The following is a 19677-nucleotide window of genomic DNA, read 5'->3' as shown; positions in this document are numbered from 1 at the left end:
CGTCTATTAGAAGAACATCAGTAAGCACAGACGCAACCATTTTGCTCCATGTCTCTCCTCCCTGTGCTCCCTCTCCTCTCCCACTGCAGTATTTCTGCCAGCCTGACAGAATCATGCACTTGAACAGCTTGGTTAACTTCCCTGGAAAACCAATATTCCTCACTTCTCTCTAAGTGGGAAGAGATTATTTTTTGGACTGACAACTGCACAGCCATAAAGTTAGCTAAGAAGACTGGGAATCAAGCAGATTTTCTTTCAATACACTTCTTTAGGCAGACAGTATTGCCTCTTGAGGGTGTACTAGTGATACTTCAAAGCATCACACCAACAAACTTAATACCATTCCCACTTTGAAACTGGAGAGGCTAACTCTTTCTATTGAAACATAATGAACTTTACATTCACGGGTTTTTCATACCAGCATTACCTTATTAAATTCTCTGCTCAAAACCGGATGGAACTCAGGCACTGCTGAGGCAACAGAGCAGCTGACAATGAAAAACTTATTTGCTGGCTGCCAATGCTTGAGGGTTTGCTAACAGTCAACTCACTTTTATCCTGAGTCTTCAGTGGGTTACAGATCTCTTCCAGAGTAATCTGCCGTGCCTTGGTCTTCTTTTCACAGGGTTCATTGCTTTCAGTAGGTGTGCTCCTTTTTGTGCCACATTTAGAAGCCTGAAACATAAATTGAACTAATAAGTTCAGTTACCTTTTCTGTTTGCTCTTCTCTGAAAGAGAACAAAGCAACTTCACAATAAGTTAAGGCAAAATTGTCCAACCTCCCATCCCTGGAATTGCTCAAAGCCAGATTGGAGGAGCTTGGAGCATCCTGCTCCTTAGATGTATTTTGAAGCATGCCTTTAGAGCACTATGTAAACAGAAAATTCACCAATTCTGCTGTTTCATCATTGACCTTTTGCAAGAAGCTTTACTAAATATGAAGAAGTAATTTGTAAATCCAACAGAACACAAACACTTCTCACAGAAGCACACAACAGGTGCTTTCAGCAGCTTGCATCCACATTTCATATCATGACCTCAGATGGTTTAACCATGGAATTTAAATTTCCTTGGAACTAAGCAGGAACTCCAGCCTCACCAACTAAACCCAAAACCTCCATATAACCACAGCCCACATGAGTAGCAGCTTCCAAGCCCACTGTTAAATACCACCAAATTAACACTAATTAGGAAGTTTATTCTACAAGGGCAGAAAGATGGAACCACACCTTTCAACATATATTTGGACCAAAGGCAACCAAAATAGCTGACTTGAGTCACAGGTAAAAAAAGCAAACACCCTTCCAGGGCCAGAAGGGGCTGGAAACAGTAACGACATGGAGAGTGGAAAATACAAACTCAGAATGAAATCCACCAGCAGAGACACAGCCACTTTTCCCCAGTGGTGACACTGGGAGGATCTGCATCACTGCAGGCTCTTCTGGCCTTGCACCTACCAGCACTCAGAGCCCGAGTCGCCTGAGCTCCAGCACCTGGGACAGGAGCACAGCTCGCTCACTGCATGCCAGGGCTGCCCAGAAATGGGGTTCATTCCTCAGCGTGCCACAGGCCAGTGTGGCACCCTGGAGAGAGACCCCCACCGGGGCTGGGCAGGCCTGGCTGCCCCCCGGGCTGTTCCAGCACAGCCCTGCCCTCTCCCTGCCAGCGCTGCCGTCGCTCACACACAGACAGAGCCGGCGCTGCCCCAGCCCTGCCCCTGTGCCAGCAGGGCCCCAGGTGCCCCGCAGGCTGGGTGAGCCCTGTGTGACCTGCAGGGCTGAGTCCGGTACTGCCCTGAGCAGGGGCGGCTGCAGCACCTGGGGGCCCTGAGCCTTTACACCAGGCTGCCAGGCATGCAGGGCCCTACACCAACATCCTGATTTACATCCCTAAAACTTGCTAATTGCAGGAGCCCTTGACTAAGGGATGCAGCTGCTGCCTGTCCCACTGGTCAGGTCTCATTTCTGGCTGATGATGCTTTAAAGAACACAAAGATCAAACCTCAGAGAACATCCTGACTTACGATAACCTTAACATATTCCACATTTTGCAAAACTGGAAGGCACAGGGGTTCAACACGGGTGTGAAGCCCGAATGGCATGGACCAACATGCTGGCCTTGCCCAGATCACCAAACCTGTGCCAAGCTCCAGCTCCTCTGAAACAGACACATCGTGTATAACAGAATCCCAGGGGATTTGGGGCTGGCGGGTTCCTCTGGAGCTCCCCAGCCCAGTCCTGCCCAGGCAGGATACCCTGGGCAGGGGCACAGGAAGGTGCAGCTGGGGCTGGGATGTCTCCAGCCAGGGACACTCCAGGCCCTCCCTGGGCAGCTGTTCCAGGGCTCTGCTGTCCCTCCATGGACACAAGTTCTCCCTCCTGCTGCCCTGCACCTCGCTGCCCTTTATTTGATGGCCACTGCTGCTCATCCTGGCACTGGCAGCACCGAGCAGAGCCCGGCCCGTGCTCTGGCAGCCCCTGGAGATGTTGGGATGCATTGATGGCATCCCTGGCAGCGTTCCCTTCTGCAGCCTGCCCAGCCCAGCTGCCGCAGGCTCTGCCCAGCACACGGATGCTGCACAGCCCAAATCCTCTCTGGGGCCTGCCCTGGGCCCTGTCCAGGAGCTCCGTGTCCTTCTTGCCAGGCTGGCCCTGAGGACCCGGGCACCGGTGCCCACACAGATCGTACAGCCGGGAGCTGGCAGCCTGTCCCGCAGTGTCTGTGCCCCGGTCAGGGACACCGGGATGGACACCGGGATGGACACCGGGATAGCGGGCCGTGTCCGCCCCGCCCCGCCCCGCCCCGCGCACCGTGTAGCGGGGCCCGCGCTCGCCGTCGCTCGCCGCCGCCCCGAAGAACCTGCTGAGCACCGGCTGCCCCGCGGCCCCGCCGCCCCGCCGGCCCCGCGGCATGGCCGGGCCCCGCGCCGCGGCACCGCCTCCCGCCGGATGCGCCCGCTCGGCCCGCCCCGGCCCGCCCCGCCACGGCACGGCCGCGGCACGGCCCCGGCGCGGAGCGGAGCGGCCCGGCCATGGTGCGCTCGCTCAACTCCATCGTGGCCGTCAGCCAGAACATGGGCATCGGCAAGGACGGGCGGCTGCCCTGGCCGCCGCTCAGGTACCGCGGCCCCCCGCCGCTGCGCCCCCCGCCCGCACTACAGCCCCCAGCGTGCCCCGTGCCGCGCGGCAGCAGGCGGGCTCGGCGGGGTCGCGCGGGGCGCGCTGGGAGCTGTAGTGCTTGAGGGGATGCTCTGTGAGGCGGGAAAGCGGCGGCGTGGCGGGAGCGCGGCTGTGGGGTTGTTTTTCACAGTTATTGTGCTTTTGAGAGCTTTTCATAAATACTTTTCATGCCGTGGCCGCAGGTTATCGCTCATGCGACCACAGCTGGGGGACAAAGGTCTCGTCTCGGCCAGGCAGCGGCTCAGCTCTGTCCAACCGCCTCTCCCCGGCCTCCGGCAACACACCCATTACGAGTGGGGATTTTTCGTTGAAATGAGAGAACTTAAAAAAAAAAAAAAATATATATATATATATATATATATAAACTAGAGAACTTATTCTTATACACGTTGTAACGCAGTCCGTGCTTCCCCGGCAGGAATGAGTTCAAGTACTTCCAGAGAATGACGAGCACGGCCCGTGTGGAAGGTAACGCGTGGGGTGTGTGGCGCCCCAAGCTCGGCTCCGGCCTTTCCCTGCCTCGGCCCTCTGCCTTGCCTTCCCTGACAAGTCCCACCTGTATTTCAGCCCTTTCAATCGCTCGGGCTAGATGAGGAAAGAGGATGAAGCAGATATTTCAGAGGAGTTGCAGATTGCTCCTCTTAGGGAGCAATTTTCAAGTCCTTTTTTCACCAGAAGAATAGAAAACTTCATCTGAAGTTTACCTAACAAGTCTTTACACGAAACTCCAAGTTAAAATGGGAAGGTTTTTACAAGCTGCTTAATTAGCAGAGGTGGTTTGTTTTTTTTAGTCTGCATTAGCTTATCTCACTTGTTTGCTGTGGCTCAGCCTTGGCCATTCGATCCACCCCTCTGACCCTTGTGACAGTAATTTTGCCGAGTTTTTCTGAGTGCTGAGCCAAATCCATGCACCAGAAAGTCCAAACCATAGCGCAGAAATCCTGCAGTTGTTTGTCAACATGGTCACTTTTTCATGGTTTGTTCAGGGTTTTTTTTATGCTGTTAAAATTCACCTGTTTGGTAAAAACTCACTTTTGGTCAGCTTTATGTGTTCCTACATTTTGATTAGGTGCCATACTCCATTTTCCGCCTTGAAATATTGTTTTGATTAGGTGACTTATTCAATTTTCTGATTGGAATGTCTGTCACATAGTCCACAAGGAATGCCTGATCTCATTTTGAAACAGTTCTGAGTGAAAGACTTATACATACATTTAGAAGACCTGGTTCAACCCTTCGCAGCCCTGTACGTACTAAAAAAGGACGGAACACAACTGACAGTTGTCAGTCTTTTTAGATGTCTGCAAGTTGCATCTTACCTGGCAGAAATAAGCTGTGATCAAGAAAAAAGATGTTTGAAATATAATTACAAAGAAACATTTTGCTCTGTCCTGCCTGCAGATCTTTTGATAAGCTGTGATCTCAGATGCCGGGCAGGTAAAGTGCTTCATAACCAGACTTCTTAATGGATTATGCTGCCATAAATCTCCACACCAGGGATGTCACCTTTGCCGCTGTTGTGTCTCAGCCTGGAAACAACATGGAAGGAGTGACCATGTTGGCGTTGTGGATTTTTTCTCTGATAACTCCTTTTCCTCATAAAGAGAAACATTCCTTTCCTTAGCAGATTTACATATGAGAGGTAATCAGGTTATGAATGCTTGGGTTAGGTGAGAAATCATATTTATGTGTGAATGTTAGGGTATGGTTGATCACCTTTAGCACTTTGGCTTTAATTTGAGTGGTTCTTCTGCTAGAAATTGTTGTGGGTTTATAAATCAGTTCTCATTTGAGAACTGGGGCCTGAGCTGGTGCTTTTGCTAGCTGCTGCAGAGGGGCTTGGCAAGGCAGGGCAAGTCCATCAGTGTCTCTAAACAATTCAAATCCATTCTCTCCTGCTCAGGTAAACAGAATGCAGTGATAATGGGTAAAAAAACGTGGTTCTCTATCCCTGAGAAGAACCGTCCTTTAAGAGACAGGATTAATATTGTGCTCAGCAGGGAGCTCAAGTAAGTATGATAAATAAGGGCCCTGTAAAACAAATAAAAACCTGCAGCAAAAAATGTCTGTAATGTTACAGCATACAGTAGTTCCAAATGTAGCATTTTTGATCCCTGTTTAGAAAGCATTTCTGCTATTGGTTCTGAGTGTTATGACTACCTTACTCTTAATTTTGAATATTTAAAAATTCATTCAAAGGTAATTGTCATTACTTTGCATCATGAGTACTGCTTTTCGCTCTACTCACCATTTGACATTTTTCAATAGTGTTTCTGACTCATGTATTTCACTGTATTTCCCTAGTTCCTCCTTACACTGGTGGCCCAAAGTTCATTTTTTGAAGTTCATTTTTATTAGGATTTGTGGATGAACTGTCCTTTTTCAGAACTCACTTCTTGAATGCATCACCCACAGTCACGCAAATATTTTTAAACACAAATGTCCACTTTCAGTGCTTTATTGCTTTGGAGGATGTTGGTGGATTGGCAGGTGATTATGTGAGAATATTGGCTTTTCAGCTGGTTTTGTTGAATGAAATGTTAACATTCTGAAATTCAATTAAAAATCTACATTTTATTTCTTGATTATCTGTATTGAATGATCTATGTTTAATTTATAGATTGTCTTTATCTTATAGATATGTAAATTTCTCAGTTACACTTTTTCAGAAACATGCTGTGAAATTCCAGATTCCTTATTCAGAATGCCTTCTAAATTCCAGTTAAGCTGTGATCTGTTGAACAATCCTACAGTCAGATGAGACTTTTAACATAGTTTAGCAATAACAGGCACTTCAAAATAATTAACTGACATGCAGCATGTAGTTATTTGTTAATTCAGCAAAGCACATTCTGAGTCTAGAGTGTATTGATGATCATGATGAATTGTCCTTGATTTATTTAGTAATAGATCTTTGCTTTTTCTAGGGAAACCCCGAAAGGAGCACATCATCTTTCCAAAAGTCTGGATGATGCTCTAGCTCTTTTGGATTCACCAGAGTTAAAAAGTAAAGTAGACATGGTTTGGATCGTGGGAGGCACTTCAGTGTACAAGGTACATTTAGCCTCCTCCTAAATTACTCATTTTCTCTGATGGGATGAGGATGAAGTTCCTATTACTGCTGCTTTAGGGGGTGCTTTCCCTTCACATTACCAGGAAACTGCAGTGATTGCAACAGAACAGGTCTCAGAGAGCAGGATCTCAACTCTCAAGCTCAGAATACCTGTCTAGAAGCTCCTGCCAGTGGGCCAGTGTCACACTGTTATTGTGCTTTTGAGAGCTTTTCATAAATACCTAAATTGCTGGATTCTTCAGAAAAAGCCCATATTATTATGTTTATTTTACTGAGCCCATGGTTTTGTGTTTATTTTACTGAGATTGCTGACTGACCCTGCAAAGGGTGTGAAAAGAAAAAGAAGGAAAAGTGCTCCAGCATGTTTAGCCCAGAGTATGACACTTTGTACATGTAAATGGAGAAGAAAATAGGATTTAGAGAGAGCTGGCAGGTCATGGTGTTGCAATAACAGGAGATAACCACACAACAAAAGGTCACACTCACTCTGCTTTCCCATCCAGCAGTGCTCCCACTCCCTGGGTCAAGAATTGTAAAGCAAATTGTATTTAACAGAAAAGGGAACAGTGCTGCTGTCCTGTAGTCATTACAGGCATGCTGGGAGATACACTGCAGTTGTTGTTGGGCACTCAGATGTGAGATGTGTGATGACAGTGCCATAATGCACCTGGTGAGGAATCAGGGCTGATACTGTGCCCTGTGTACAGGGTAGGAAAATGCATTTTTCTGGTACTTCTTGCCTTTACACTTCGTGCTTTTCATTAACCTCTGTGTCTGAGGAAACGCATCTTTCACAGTAAAGAAATGAAGTAGTTGGTGATTTCTAAGACTGTTAGAAGATGAGGTGCATATGAAATAACACTGTTGTTCCTCGTGGTGAAGTCCACCATGTGTTCCATGTGCAAACTTACTCAGCCTGTAATCAGATGTTATCCTACGGAAGAAATGTCCTTGGCTTTCTGCCATGATGGTGCCTGTGCCATGCAGAGGGTTTCTGGAGAGGGCAGAGCCAGAGCCAGCTCTGAGCAGCAGCATTTGCCCCTTCCCTGCCACAGGCTCAGCTGTAAAGAGCTGCTGCTTCTGCTGCTTCTTCCAAGAGCATCTGTCTTGGAGGCTTCTGATATTTGGGAGGAAATAATGCCTTTTTTTAGACCATTCCTCACCAATACTCACATGATAAATTGGCAGTTTTGATCGAGAATAAATTGGAATGTACTGTTTGTGCTGATCAGTACAAGGGAATGTGTAAAGTAATGGGAGACCTGGCTATCCTGGACATGGACAAGCATTGAGAGAGATGGGAATGCCCAGTGTGGACAAGAGAAGGCTCCAGGGAGAGCTCAGAGCCCCTTCCAGGGCCCAAAGGGGCTCCAGGAGAGCTGCAGAGGGACTGGGGACAAGGGCTGCAGGGACAGCAGCCAGGCAATGGCTGCCAGTGCCAGAGGGCAGGGCTGGCTGGGATCTTGGCAATGAGGAATTGTTCCCTGGCAGGGTGGGCAGGCCCTGGCACAGGGTGCCCAGAGCAGCTGGGGCTGCCCCTGCATCCCTGGCACTGCCCAAGGCCAGGCTGGGCACTGGGACACTGGGAGGTGTCCCTGCCCATGTAACAGGATGAGCTTTAAGGTTCTGTCCAGCCCAAACCCTTTTGTAGTTTGAAAATTTTGGCTGTTTCTTCGCTTTCAAGCATCTGCCCAAGACATTTCAAAGGAAAGTTAGGGAGAAATCTGACAGTTCTATACAGATTCCTGCACTCAAACTACCTTTGTGATGTTAATTGAAAGGGTTTTATGGGGACCATGCACATCTGCCAAAACTACAAGTAATATTTTTACTGCCTGTATTAAAGATGCACAAAGGATTTTACAGGAATATTTCCAGTATACTATGTGGAAATGTGTGGGAAATAAAATAGCAATTGGTAATTGAAGAGAATAATTTTATTCAGTAGTTGTAGGTATTTGGTTTTAAAGCATCATTTTGATTTCACTAGTTTGTGTGGCTCAAATGTTGAGACCTGATTTTGTTCATTAATACAGGTCTGTGCTTCTCTATAGAAAGACCTACCCGATTTTGATTATTCAGGCTGTGACAGGACTCTCTTACAGAAGAAAACCAAGTCTGTTTCTGCTTTCTACTGTCAAACAGGAAGAATGTTCCCATGAGAGTTCCTTGCTGCCCTTTTAGACCAGGGGAAGCTCTTGCAGGTGGCAGATTTGCAGGTTCCCAGTGGGATCTGCCTCCAGGCTCACTGTTATGGATTTCAGTCTGTCCCTGTCATGCTGGGTGCAAGGAGCATGGCGTGTGCAGGGTAGTTGTTCTGTGGGTTGCTGGCTCCCTGTGGCACAGTGGTTTTCCGTCGGGATCGCTGCAGAGTGGAACCACAGGCAGCCATGTGCTCTGAGAGCCTGTCAGGGGCTGCTGTGGGTGTCAGAGGAGGAGTGGGAAGATGTGGGGATCCTGGGGACAGCACTGCAGCTGCTGTGCCCAGCTCGGTCTGTGGTCCTGGGCACAGTGAGCTCAGTCTGGTGACATTCCGTTGGAGTGGGATTCCAGGGAATGGGAAGCAGATGCAGAATGCACAGGATGTGAGGGTGTGTGTCAGAAGCTGCAGCAGCAGCTTTGCCATTGCCAGACAGCCCCTCCGGGGCCCATATCGTTATTTCAGACAGTGGCTTATTGTCCTGCGGAGCCTTTTAACACAGCTGCTCGCCTTAGCACAGTACCATCAGTTTGCCTTGGGGAGCTCCACCCTGGTCAGGGCTGTTGTCACCGAGCTCTGGGAGCAATCCTGCAGGCCTGTTTCTGTAGATGGTGTGAGCAGAGAGTGTGCCATGACCTTCCAGGCTTTGCTGGTTTTTGTTTCCTGCACCCCTGGGGGGTGGCCTGGGCCGTTCAGGATGTCTGGGCTGCTGTGCCCTCTGCTTGGCCCAGACACCATGCTGGAGCACCAGCCCGGCCTGCCCTCAGCCAGGGAGCTGGGCCAGGGGGCAGCGGCTGCCCAGCTGTCTGAGTGCACCTTTGGGACATGAGTGTCCAGTCAGTCTCGGGTACAGGTGGCTGCAATGCCCTGTCCAGCCTTCAGGAGCTGGGGCAAGCCAAGGCACTACAGCATGTGCTCCAAGACAGCATTTTGGGACAGGATGCTGCCTACCAGGAGTGGGATGGAGGCAGGGGTTTGCTGCTGTTCCCATCCTTTTCCTCCTCAGACTGCAGGAGAGGGAGGGCCAAAGCTGTGAACACTTACAAGGACACAGAGCATCCCTCTGTTGGTTCTGGCCATCTCTCCCACTGCCCCTTGGCTCTCAAGGACACAGTTCTCTGCAGGGCATGGGAGGATTGGCATCAGCTGCTTCAGGCCCTTTGTGAGCTGTGGTGGCCATCCAAGCCCTCATGTAGGTCACACTGATGCTGTGCTCACACAGTCTAGGAAACCTACCTGCCCTCTGCAACAGCGAAATGGGGAGCAGTGGGGACAGGGAGAGGCTGGGTGGAGTGTTGGTATTGGCAAGTTAGGGCAGGAAAGATTGAAAACAGCTCCATCAGTTCAGTGAGAGTTCAGGAAAACTCATGTGGGTGTCATCTTGAATTTGGCTGGACACTGATCCCTCATCAGGTTTATTATCTCCTAATGTAGCCACAGGGCAGTAGCAATGCCCCCAGGGAAGCTTTTGGCCTTCTACAGCACAGGCTTGCCAGGTAAATTTCCTTGCAATGCCCCCTGGATCCCCTGTGCACTCTTCTGGATCTCCCGAGCTCCAGGAGGAGCTGGGGTTGCTGTTGTTTGCCTGGATGAGGAAGGAGGAGCCCAGCAGTGGGTTACAGCAGTTCTGAAGCTGTTACACACATGGCAGGCAGTCTGATTTTGTGTGACCACTTCATGTTTGGGGGGCGGTCTGCTGGCTTGTGAGTGCTTCTTGTGTGCTGGGGGCTTGTGGTGCTGGCTCACTCTTTGATGCTGGCCCTGGAGTCCCCCACAGCTGTTAGGGCTCATCAGATGTACTGGAGCACAGCTTCTGGCTCTGCTTCATCCCCAAGAAATTTCATTCATGGATATCAAAGCTGCTCCCACCTACACCTCAAGCATGGTGAGTGGGGAGAGTTGGAAGAATCGTTGATAGTTGGGCTCAGTGGTCTTGGAAATCTCTTAAACCTTGGAGATTCTACAATCCTGTGATTTCAAAACCAGGTTTCTGTTCTCAGTTAAGACACTGGTGCACCTGTGTGGAGGTATTGTCTCTTGAGAGGTTCAGGTCTTGGCCTTGACTCTGGAAAATAGTGCTCTCTGGACACCCTGGCGGGGTCAGGGGCCCACAGAAGGGATTAGGCTGGAAAGGGTTTAAAGGCTCACGTCATTCCAAGCCTCTTGTCATGGACTGGGACACCTTCCACTAGACTAGGTTACTCTGAGTCCACTCAGTATAAATTGTATCGGTCTCTTTTAACTACATTTAAACTGTGTGATTTAGACGGGTCAAAAACAACATTGAGTTTTTGCTGGGAGTAAGACCTGTAAGTCCATCACATCCTTAAATATTAAATAGGATTTTAAGAAAACCAAACAAAACCAACAACAACAAAAACACACACAAATCCACAGAAACCAGCAGAGGCAGGTGTCAATTTCCTTATGTGTATGGTATGGTTTTATGATGTTGAGTGAGTATGTCAGCATTCCACCAGCTCAGCTCTGTGCCTCTAATTTCTCTTCAGTCCCAAAAAAAATGGTGAAACCAGCGGAATGGGCTGGACAGGGCAAGACTGAAATGAATATCGGTGAGGACCTACTTTATTCCTTGTGGAAAGAACAACACTATGACAAAACTCCTTTGCCACCCTGCCATGTCCTCAGCAGTATTTCACCGAGGCAGTGTCAGAGTCCAGGCCTCCCTGAACAGGCTCCTTTGGAGGCTCCACCTGTGGAAAGTTTCATGTTTGACACAGAATTTATTTCTCTGAAGTTTTCTGAAGTTTCCTCTGAAGAACAGGGGGGACCAGGTGTTCCCAAGGGAACAGGAGCTGTCCCCATGGGCAGTAACTGGAGTGACAGGGCTCAGGGTGGTGGGGCAGGGTCTGCCCCCGTGACCATAACCAGGTCAGCCATAGCCTGGGGGTGATTATGTGAGAATATTGGCTTTTCAGCTGGTTTTGTTGAATGAAATATTAAAGTTTTGAGATTCAAATCAAAATCTATATTTTATTTCTTGATTATCTGTGTTTAGTGATCTATGTTTTTATGTTCCTAATTTATAGATTGTGTCTTTATCTTATATAAACTTCTCAGTTACATTTTTTCAAAGACACGTTGTGAAATTCCAGATTTTTAATTTATAATGCCTTCTAAATTACAGTTAAGCTGTGATCTGTTGACCAATCCTACAGTCATATGAGACTTCTAACAGGCAGGGCTGTGGGCAGAGGCTGGGGCTGGGTCGGGAGGGCAGCCAGTGGCTGATTTAAGTGCTGGAATCCCAAAGCAGTGGGGGAAAGTTGCCCTGAACAGAGCAGAGCAAGTGGAAAAGTGTGTTTGTCCTTGCCCCTTGCAGGCTCCCTGCCAGGGGCAGTCCCAGCTGCTGAGGAGCAGTACGTGGCCTGAAGCCAGCCTGAGCCTGTTGCTCTTCCCCAAGCTCTTTTCTCTTTGCTGTTTACTGGTCACGGGCCACCTACACACACGGCCTCCAGAGCCAGTCTGGCCAGCTGAGGAAGCATCTGCACTTCTTCTGTGAATGTGGGGACAGTGACACAGCTGGCTGGCTCATTCAGCTAATGAAACCATCGCCCTAGAGCAGAGGTCACCAGCTGGTCTCCCTGGGATTAAATTTAACTTTCTTTGCACCGCCTGTGGTTGGTCCCTCCCTGTGCTCCTCCCTGGCCTGTTGTGCTGGTAGAGAGTTCTTGATGAAGCTGAATTCCCCACAGGGTTGGATAGGAACTTGATTTGTTCTTCTACTACAAAGCAGAAGTGTCTCTGTTTACAGAACACATGTTTTTATTTGTGAAGCAGATTATTATTCTGTCATTTTGCAAGTGTGACTCTTCTTATCTCCCTGTCCTTAACGAAGAAGAATACTAGTATTTGTGTACAAACTGGATGGACACCAGTTCAGTGCCGTTCGATGCTTGTCTGCTGTGACTTGCCTCTTTCATTTCTAACTGATCTCTAGTAGAGCAGCTTTTCTACAAATTAGCCTCTCAGCAGTGGTTAATTAATTTTATTGGATTCCATTTGTTATTACTTGGTTCCTGTGCTTGTTGAAGTAGTAGCTAATAGCCTGCTGCATGGTGAGTCACCTTCCACAAAAAGCACTGCTCGTTGCCAGTTTAAGCGACGGAGAGGAACAGCTACAAGCTTTTCAAAAATGTATTGTAACTAGCCCTAGTGTTGCTTCTCATGGGTTATTGTAATACCCACAAGTTCTGGAAGAGTTGCCATTTTCAATCTCAAAACAAAATGTATATTCCTAACTCCTGAATTTGCTGGTGAAAGCCTCACCTAACAAATAGTATCTTAGAACAATTTCATCTGAGGACCTTGGAAATGTAAAAGCTTTCAGCATCCAGAGATGCTGCACCTCGAATGCTGTGATCAGTTTTAAGCACCTCACAGCAAGAAAGACATTGAGGTGCTGGAGCATTTCCAGAGAAGAGCAACAGATCCAACTTTGAAGTTAAACCAAGGGGTAGATTGATATCTGGAATTCCAAAAAATACAGCACAAATCCCTAGCAGTGATATGGTATTAAGCATCAGAACAAATTACCTTGTGGTGTGGGCATCTCTCACCACTTAAACCTTCCTGTCTCCCAGAGAGGTGTGATTCAGAAATTGCTTGTTGCTACTGGGCCTACTGTTCCTTTCTTCTCACAGGGTTATTTAAATTTTGTTCTTAACTTCTGTTGGATACCCCAGGCTCTGAGAATTCGGTATTGCTGCCATTTACCAGGTGGAACTGACACAGGGTGAAATTATCCCTTTAGAAAGTGCTCTTCAGCAGAGTCTAAAAGAGGAGATTCAGAGTGTAATTTTCACAGCTCTGCTAAAAGCCTGTGATACATAAAATTGTGACTGAGTTTCTGTTGTTTCTAAAGGCAGCAATGGAGAAGCCAATTCATCATCGATTGTTTGTGACAAGAATCTTGAAAGAGTTTGAAAGTGACACATTTTTTCCAGAAATTGACCATAAAGACTACAAGCTTCTAACAGAGTAAGTACCAAAATGAGTACCAGGCTTGTCTTCAGAGTAATCTAATTTGAATGTTTTAAGGGTCATATTAAGGCCATGTTGGTTTGAGTTTGAGGTGAATTTTTCCCCAGAATCATGCTTCACTTACAACCTGGAATGGCACCACACTCTACACAGATTTTCTTGGAACTTGCTGTGTTCTTCACCTTTCCTATGATCTTCACAGTAAAGAATTGTCTATGTCAGTGTGCTGCAAAAATAGCTTTTTCCTATTGTTTCCTGGTTTAGAATTACTCAAATATTTACTAAGCTTTGTAACTCTCAGTATGTTAGTAAATTGTATTTGGCCTCTGAATGTCTTTTATAAAATTGCCAAAGACAAATTAAATGGACTTGGGTGTAGAGGCTTGAGTTTTATGTATTTCTAAGGTTATTCCTTCCCTCTTGAGAAAATTCCTTCTTCCTAATAAATGCAGTAGGAAAAGGTGTACAAAAACTTACCATTTCTGCCATTCTCTGTGGTTTCTTCTACATTATCTTTGTCATATTTCTGTTGCGCTTTTATGTTCTCTCCAACAAGATTACACCCAACAGGCACTGAGGAGCAGCAAAAATTCAGACACCTGCCTCAAAACCAGGGAGGACCAAACCTGTTTTCCTCCTGCTGCTCCTGTTTTGGCTCTCAGCTGGTTACAGAGCAGCAATGGAAGAAATAGAGAGTATGAGGAGTGAAACTCTCCTCGGGGGGCACAGGAATGGATTAGCACGGCTCTGGGGGAGGATAGGCAGGGGCAGGGAAGAGGGATGCTGGACAGACAAGGTGGGTGGGGAGGATGAGTCATCTTCTCCAGCTCCCAATATATTGTGAACTACTCTGTGCTCATTTGAGCGTCTTGAGATCTGACCCCAACGCTCCCTCTCGGCTGTTCCTAGCTATACGTTGTTTTTGGCCAATGTACTGAAATGAACATTGGTGTTAGAACATGATTTTGTCAAATAACAGGTAATTTCCTCACTGAAGTGGAAACCTGACGATGCCAAACCTTAGCAAATAAATTTAAAATTTATCTCTCCCTCAAAGTCAGTATTACTCATACAAAATCCTTCTTTTGCGGAGAGATGAAAAGATTTTTGAAAGTGTCTATTAATAAGAAGTGGTTTAGAAAACCTGGAATATAGAGGAACTCTTTCTGTGGTAGCAGTCACCTGTTTAGTAATCTCTTGCAGACTTGTAAAAAGCCTTGTCCTTAGCATTTCTTCTAAACCAACTTAGGAAAAGCAAGGCAAGGAAAAAACCAAAGTGTTCCATAATCTCGTTTTCCTTGCCTGACATTTTGAATAACATATTGGAGGCTTTAATAAAAAATGTTGGGTATTATGTGCATATAAATCATGGATAGTAGTTAATACGAGTCCTAAAAATGGTGTACCTGTTCTAAAAGTCAATGTTTTCATTTTTTTTTTTCCAAATAACTTGCTTTTCTGGTTGATTGGATAAATTACAGGTGAATCATAATGATATTCTTACCTGCTTGTTGGCTTTTTTTTTCTTCTCCTCTCTCCCTAGGTACCCAGGTGTCCCTGCTGATATCCAAGAAGAGAATGGGATCCAGTACAAATTTGAAGTGTATGAAAAAACTGTCATGGCACAATAAGGGAGGCATTTTGTACTTCTGTGTAAGGGCAAGTATTTTAAACCATGAAGTTTTACTGAGTGTAAAGATACATTAAAATTTTTAAGAAAATCATGCCTGATGGTACAATACCTCAGTAGTGAATGGTTCCAAAAACCACACCCCACACTTTGAAGGTACACCCTGCAGAAGGGGGTCTGAGCAATTCCACCACAAAGGTTGCAGGGGACCTTGCACTGATCTTACAACCCATGGCAGCATCCCTGACAATTCCACAGATAAGGAAGGGCATTTGACTGTCTCAGACCTTTCTACTGAAACAAAGGGTTTTAGTATCTCTCCTTGTTCAAAACGTGCAGCACTGAGAAAGCACCAATCCTCCCAAGTTTCACTGGGGTGCTGTATACATTGGTAACAGCCTTATTGGTGTAGGGGTAAAGGTAAGCAAGCCCAGCAGGGGAAGGGGGATCAGGAAGTCTCATGCAGCAGTTGAGGGGTGCACTGATCCAGGACCTGTTGTTAGTGTTCAGGAACACATAATCACAGAATGATTATATGCAGGTGCTTCTATTGAAGAGCTCTGGGTGTGAGGGGTAGACTGACCCAAATCTGACCTGACATGGGTTTGGGATGAATTCGTTTTTATACCCTTATCATTATATAACTACATATTAATTATTCCACTTACATTGTTCTATTGTATACATAGATTTCATCCGAGCATGGATTTTGTAATTTCCATCAAGTGCCCCCCAACATCGTTTCTCATGATTTCTGTTACGATTAAACAATAATTATATCCAATTAACAAACAGTCATCGCATCTAACAATAACATCATTTATCATAGTCATTAAATGATTCTACAGGTGCAGTCTAACATTTTCCCAGGGCCTTCCAGGCCTATCCTTCCTTTCTAACTCCCCTGAATATTCCATGATTGTAGAAACATTTTATCCTTATACTGTCACTCCAGGGCGCATCCCACAGGATCACCAGTCCTGCTGCAGAACCTGCTCCAGGTGGGCTCCTCTCCCTGTGGGGCCACAGGTGCTGCCAGGAGCCCCTGCAGCAGGAGCTGCCCACGGGATCACAGCCCCCTCCTGCATCTGCTGCTGCAGTGTGGGCTCCTCAGGGCTCCCCGTGGGCTGAGGGGAGCCTGAGCTGCTCCTGCCTGACCTGCCCTGCAGGGCTCTTCTCCTCTCCCCTCCCAGTACCTCTTCCCCCAGGTGTTGTTCCCCATGGGTTTTTCCCCACCTTCTTACCTCTGTTGTCCCAAAGGTGCCACAGTGGGCTCAGCCTTGGCCAGCAGTGGCTCTGCCCTGCAGCCAGTGGCATTGGCCCCACGGGACACGGGGGAAGAAGCTTCCAGTGGCTTCTCACAAAAGCCACCCCTGCAGCCCCCCTGCTCCCCACACCTGGCCACACAAACCCAGCAAAATCTAGTAAAGAAGCTTTAATATTTCCCTGGGCTCACAGCTGTGTGAAAGCTTTGCTGCTCTCATAAAAAGTCACTGTCAGTTTGACTGCAGCCACTTGGAAGTGGAAGAAAATATATGTTGATTTAAAAGTCTGTGTTCCTATGTTCCTGTCAAGCATTATCAGTAAAGATACAGTTTGTTTATCAGTGTGATTTTGTGGATTATAAGCAATAGTGGAGTGGTTCTGTTTCATCTTTAAATACTAGATATAGTTAAATACAAAAATACTAAAAATATTAAATAAACTGGTATAATTTACACTGATGTTCCCTTAGAATATCAGCTATGAGCACCCCTTGAATTTCTCATGGCACTTTACTACAACACCTAGCTGATAAAAAACATATTTGTTGCAGCGCCTGCTCTGACTTGTCTCAGTTTTCTCTGTGTTTCCTTTGAAACTGTAAGCTCTTCCCTGTATTGATCTTCTTGTTCCATGTGTGCTGATGTTACATCAATCGATAAAAACAAGTTTATGCTTACATAATGCTGCAAGTAGTCTCCAGAGTTTGAAATTGACAGCACATTGTTGAAGGGGAGGAAAGAGACTGCTGCCAGGGAGATGTCATTTGTTTTTTTAAAATACGAGTCACAGTGACCCTGGCAAGAGAATAACCTCCCAAAAGTGTTTAAAACATACCTGTTATAGGTCAGTGTTGAAAGCTCTGACAGTTTGCAAAGTACTGTGTTTAGGACAGCTGACATTTATTAAAAGTGGGAGAAAAGACTTCATGCAATGTTGGCTGAGGCCAACATACATTAGAAACTTTGTGCCTAAGTGCAAAGATAGGGTTCACTGAGGCCAGGATGTTTTGTAGCATCATTTCAAAGAACTTTTACCTTGGGTGCAAAAACAAGCCTTCTGAGAACATAAGTGTTTACTCTTGATTCTTTGTGGACTCACTCAGTCCTCTCCAGATTTAACTATGTCCTTTGTCAGATACAACAACAAATTAAGTTAATTGACGTTTCGTGGAAATGCGAACTTCTTTCTTCTACTTGAAACTTTTCAGAACATAATGCTGTTCCTTCAGTGTGGCTCTCTGCCACAAAGATATCCATTTTTGTTTGGTGTGGTTTTCAGCAGAAGCACTGCATTGGGACAGCACCTTTTGTCCCACAGCTTTTCAATATACAGAGCCCTGTCGAGAGCTAGGAGGATGCATTTGACTGCAGTGAAGCTGAACCCAAAATCATGTTGTTGAACCCAAAATCATGTCATCTGTTCCCCCCACAGACAGGCAGCCCAGGCACCACTCTTTACCCACGCCAAGGCTAAAGGCTTGCTGTCTCAGGGTGGGTGGGCAGGAGCGTGTGAGCCTGTGTGCTCAGCAAGCACATGCAGACTGGTTGCTCTCAGCGTATTGTGAGGGTGGTTACCTGGCCCCTGTTACTTGCCCAGGGTAAAAATAAGTCTCTCATACTGTGGCTTGAAGAGAAAAAAAAAAACTCTGTTCCAGATGTGTCTTCCCCATGTTTTGTTTACTCCTGTACCTCATTGATGAATGATTCCTTGAAAAGCCATAGATTGTCATTATGTCCAGTGGAGGGGGAAATGTCATGTTTTTACCCAGTTCCATGCAGCTAAGTGCAATGAACAGCATCACGAGTGACAGTGTAATTACCAATCACCAAGAAAAGTCTATACAGGTATAATTTAATCCCCCTCATTCATGCTTTACCAGGAACAAACTGTTCCAAACATACTAAAATCTTAATTTTCAAAGATAATACTAGATTTAACAAGATAGCTAAAACCAGAGGGTTTGCATAAAAAGTCAAAAACAAACATAAATGTTTTATTGCTTGTCTATTACTCATTATCTCTTATCTGACAGTGGACAGCGATTTCCATTTGGCTGTAGAAAGCTGATGCTTTCAGTAGTGTTAGAGCCATGGTGTATTCAAGGTCAGAGCTGGGAACATTCCAACAACAAATCTCTATTGTGGACAGCAATCCGTGGAAAAGAAAGGTACACTCTGAAAAATAAGTTAGCTAATTTAGCAAATAAAATACTATTAGTATTTATACAGAAGAGCAGGGGAAAAACAGGAAGGGGAGAATGGCAATGATTATCTTATTCAGGTTATCTGAGGAGAGCACTGGTAGCACTTGACATCTTAATGGGGAACAGACAATTGTGTTGACTTCATCAGACAACAGCTAATTTGCTGGGGACTTAAACCTAAACCCAAACCTAGGCTGACTTGAAAAGTTTTGCTAGCAGAAGTGGGAGCAGGCAGAGGCAGCAGCTGACTTGGATGGAAGGATGTTCTTTAATCAGGATAGAAAATTAGGTGAGCAGAGGTGACAGATGAGGTGACAGATGAGGCGACAAAGCCTGGTAAAGTACAAAACTGGGAGATGCCTCCCTTGTTATTCAGGTGGGCATTAGCTGTCTCTGCTTGCTCTGGAGGGCTGTAGGAATAAAGCCAACCAAGTTAGGGTAAGGCTGCCTGAAAAATATGAAGAGCCAGGTCCTGAAACAGAAAAGTGGAAGAGGAGAAAGAGAGCTGAGAAGAGGAAATTGATGTTTCCTAGAAGGATACATGGTTTATGGTGTTAGTTTTCCCTGTAGCTATAATTACTAAGAAAACACTTTAAGAGTGCTGCGGGGTTTAGCACCTTGAAGCTGCTGTGACAAAGAATTAGAGAGGGATTTTCAGGATCTGGGCGTTTGTGTGACTGCCTTTGTCAGCTCCACAGAAATCCTCAGCTGGAGCTGCTCTCCGGAGGTGCCTGCTCTGCACCCGGGAGCGAGAGTCCCATCCAGAGCCTCCTGTGCCCAGGGGCTGTCGCTGTGCCCAGTCCAGTGCTCTTCTGCTTCCCTCGGTTCTGGGACTGCACGTGGGAAACCTGCTCTTTTCCCTGCCTCCACTTGTTTTCAGCTGGCTCTGGGATGATCCTGGGTTATTCTACCCTCTGCTCTCTGCAGATCGTTGTGTCTTCTTTCTGTAACATCAAAGCAAAATTCATACAAGAAGCCTTTTGTTAGGTTAATTGACATGGTTGGAAAAAGAATAGATGAGCTCTTAAGCAGAGGTCTATTCTGATTACATTTTCAGAACTTCTTTTCAAGTGACTTGGACAATGGCTTACATTGCAAAAGTCTGCTCATCTCCAATTAAAT

General features: G+C 46.4%; 2 protein-coding genes across 3 annotated transcripts in view; one reads left to right on the top strand and one right to left on the bottom strand.

Annotated features, from left to right (window-relative positions):
* The window catches only part of MSH3 (mutS homolog 3), a 95464-nt gene extending 92552 nt beyond the window's left edge, over positions 1-2912 (bottom strand). The window contains exons 1-2 of the mRNA XM_066569072.1: positions 2811-2912; positions 552-675 (exon numbers count right to left, since the gene is read on the bottom strand). Coding sequence (XP_066425169.1) covers positions 552-675; positions 2811-2912 — 226 coding nt within the window. The remainder of the gene's footprint in view (positions 1-551; positions 676-2810) is intronic.
* A 73-nt stretch (positions 2913-2985) lies between these two features.
* DHFR (dihydrofolate reductase) lies at positions 2986-15180 on the top strand. Of its 2 annotated transcripts, XM_066569128.1 has the most exons (6): positions 2986-3117; positions 3598-3647; positions 5083-5188; positions 6107-6233; positions 13338-13453; positions 15000-15180. In XM_066569128.1, the coding sequence occupies exons 1-6, from the start codon at positions 3032-3034 to the stop codon at positions 15085-15087; spliced, it is 573 nt and encodes a 190-aa protein (XP_066425225.1). In that variant the 5' UTR covers positions 2986-3031; the 3' UTR covers positions 15088-15180. The 2 variants fall into 2 exon arrangements, with proteins under 2 accessions (XP_066425225.1, XP_066425226.1); XM_066569129.1 differs by lacking the exon at positions 3598-3647 and having other exon boundaries at positions 3013-3117.
* Positions 15181-19677: the final 4497 nt, after the last annotated feature.

This window comes from Molothrus aeneus, chromosome Z (assembly GCF_037042795.1).
Source record: "Molothrus aeneus isolate 106 chromosome Z, BPBGC_Maene_1.0, whole genome shotgun sequence".
NCBI classification, from domain to species: Eukaryota; Metazoa; Chordata; class Aves; order Passeriformes; family Icteridae; genus Molothrus; species Molothrus aeneus.
This window is presented reverse-complemented; position numbering and strand designations above follow the sequence as displayed.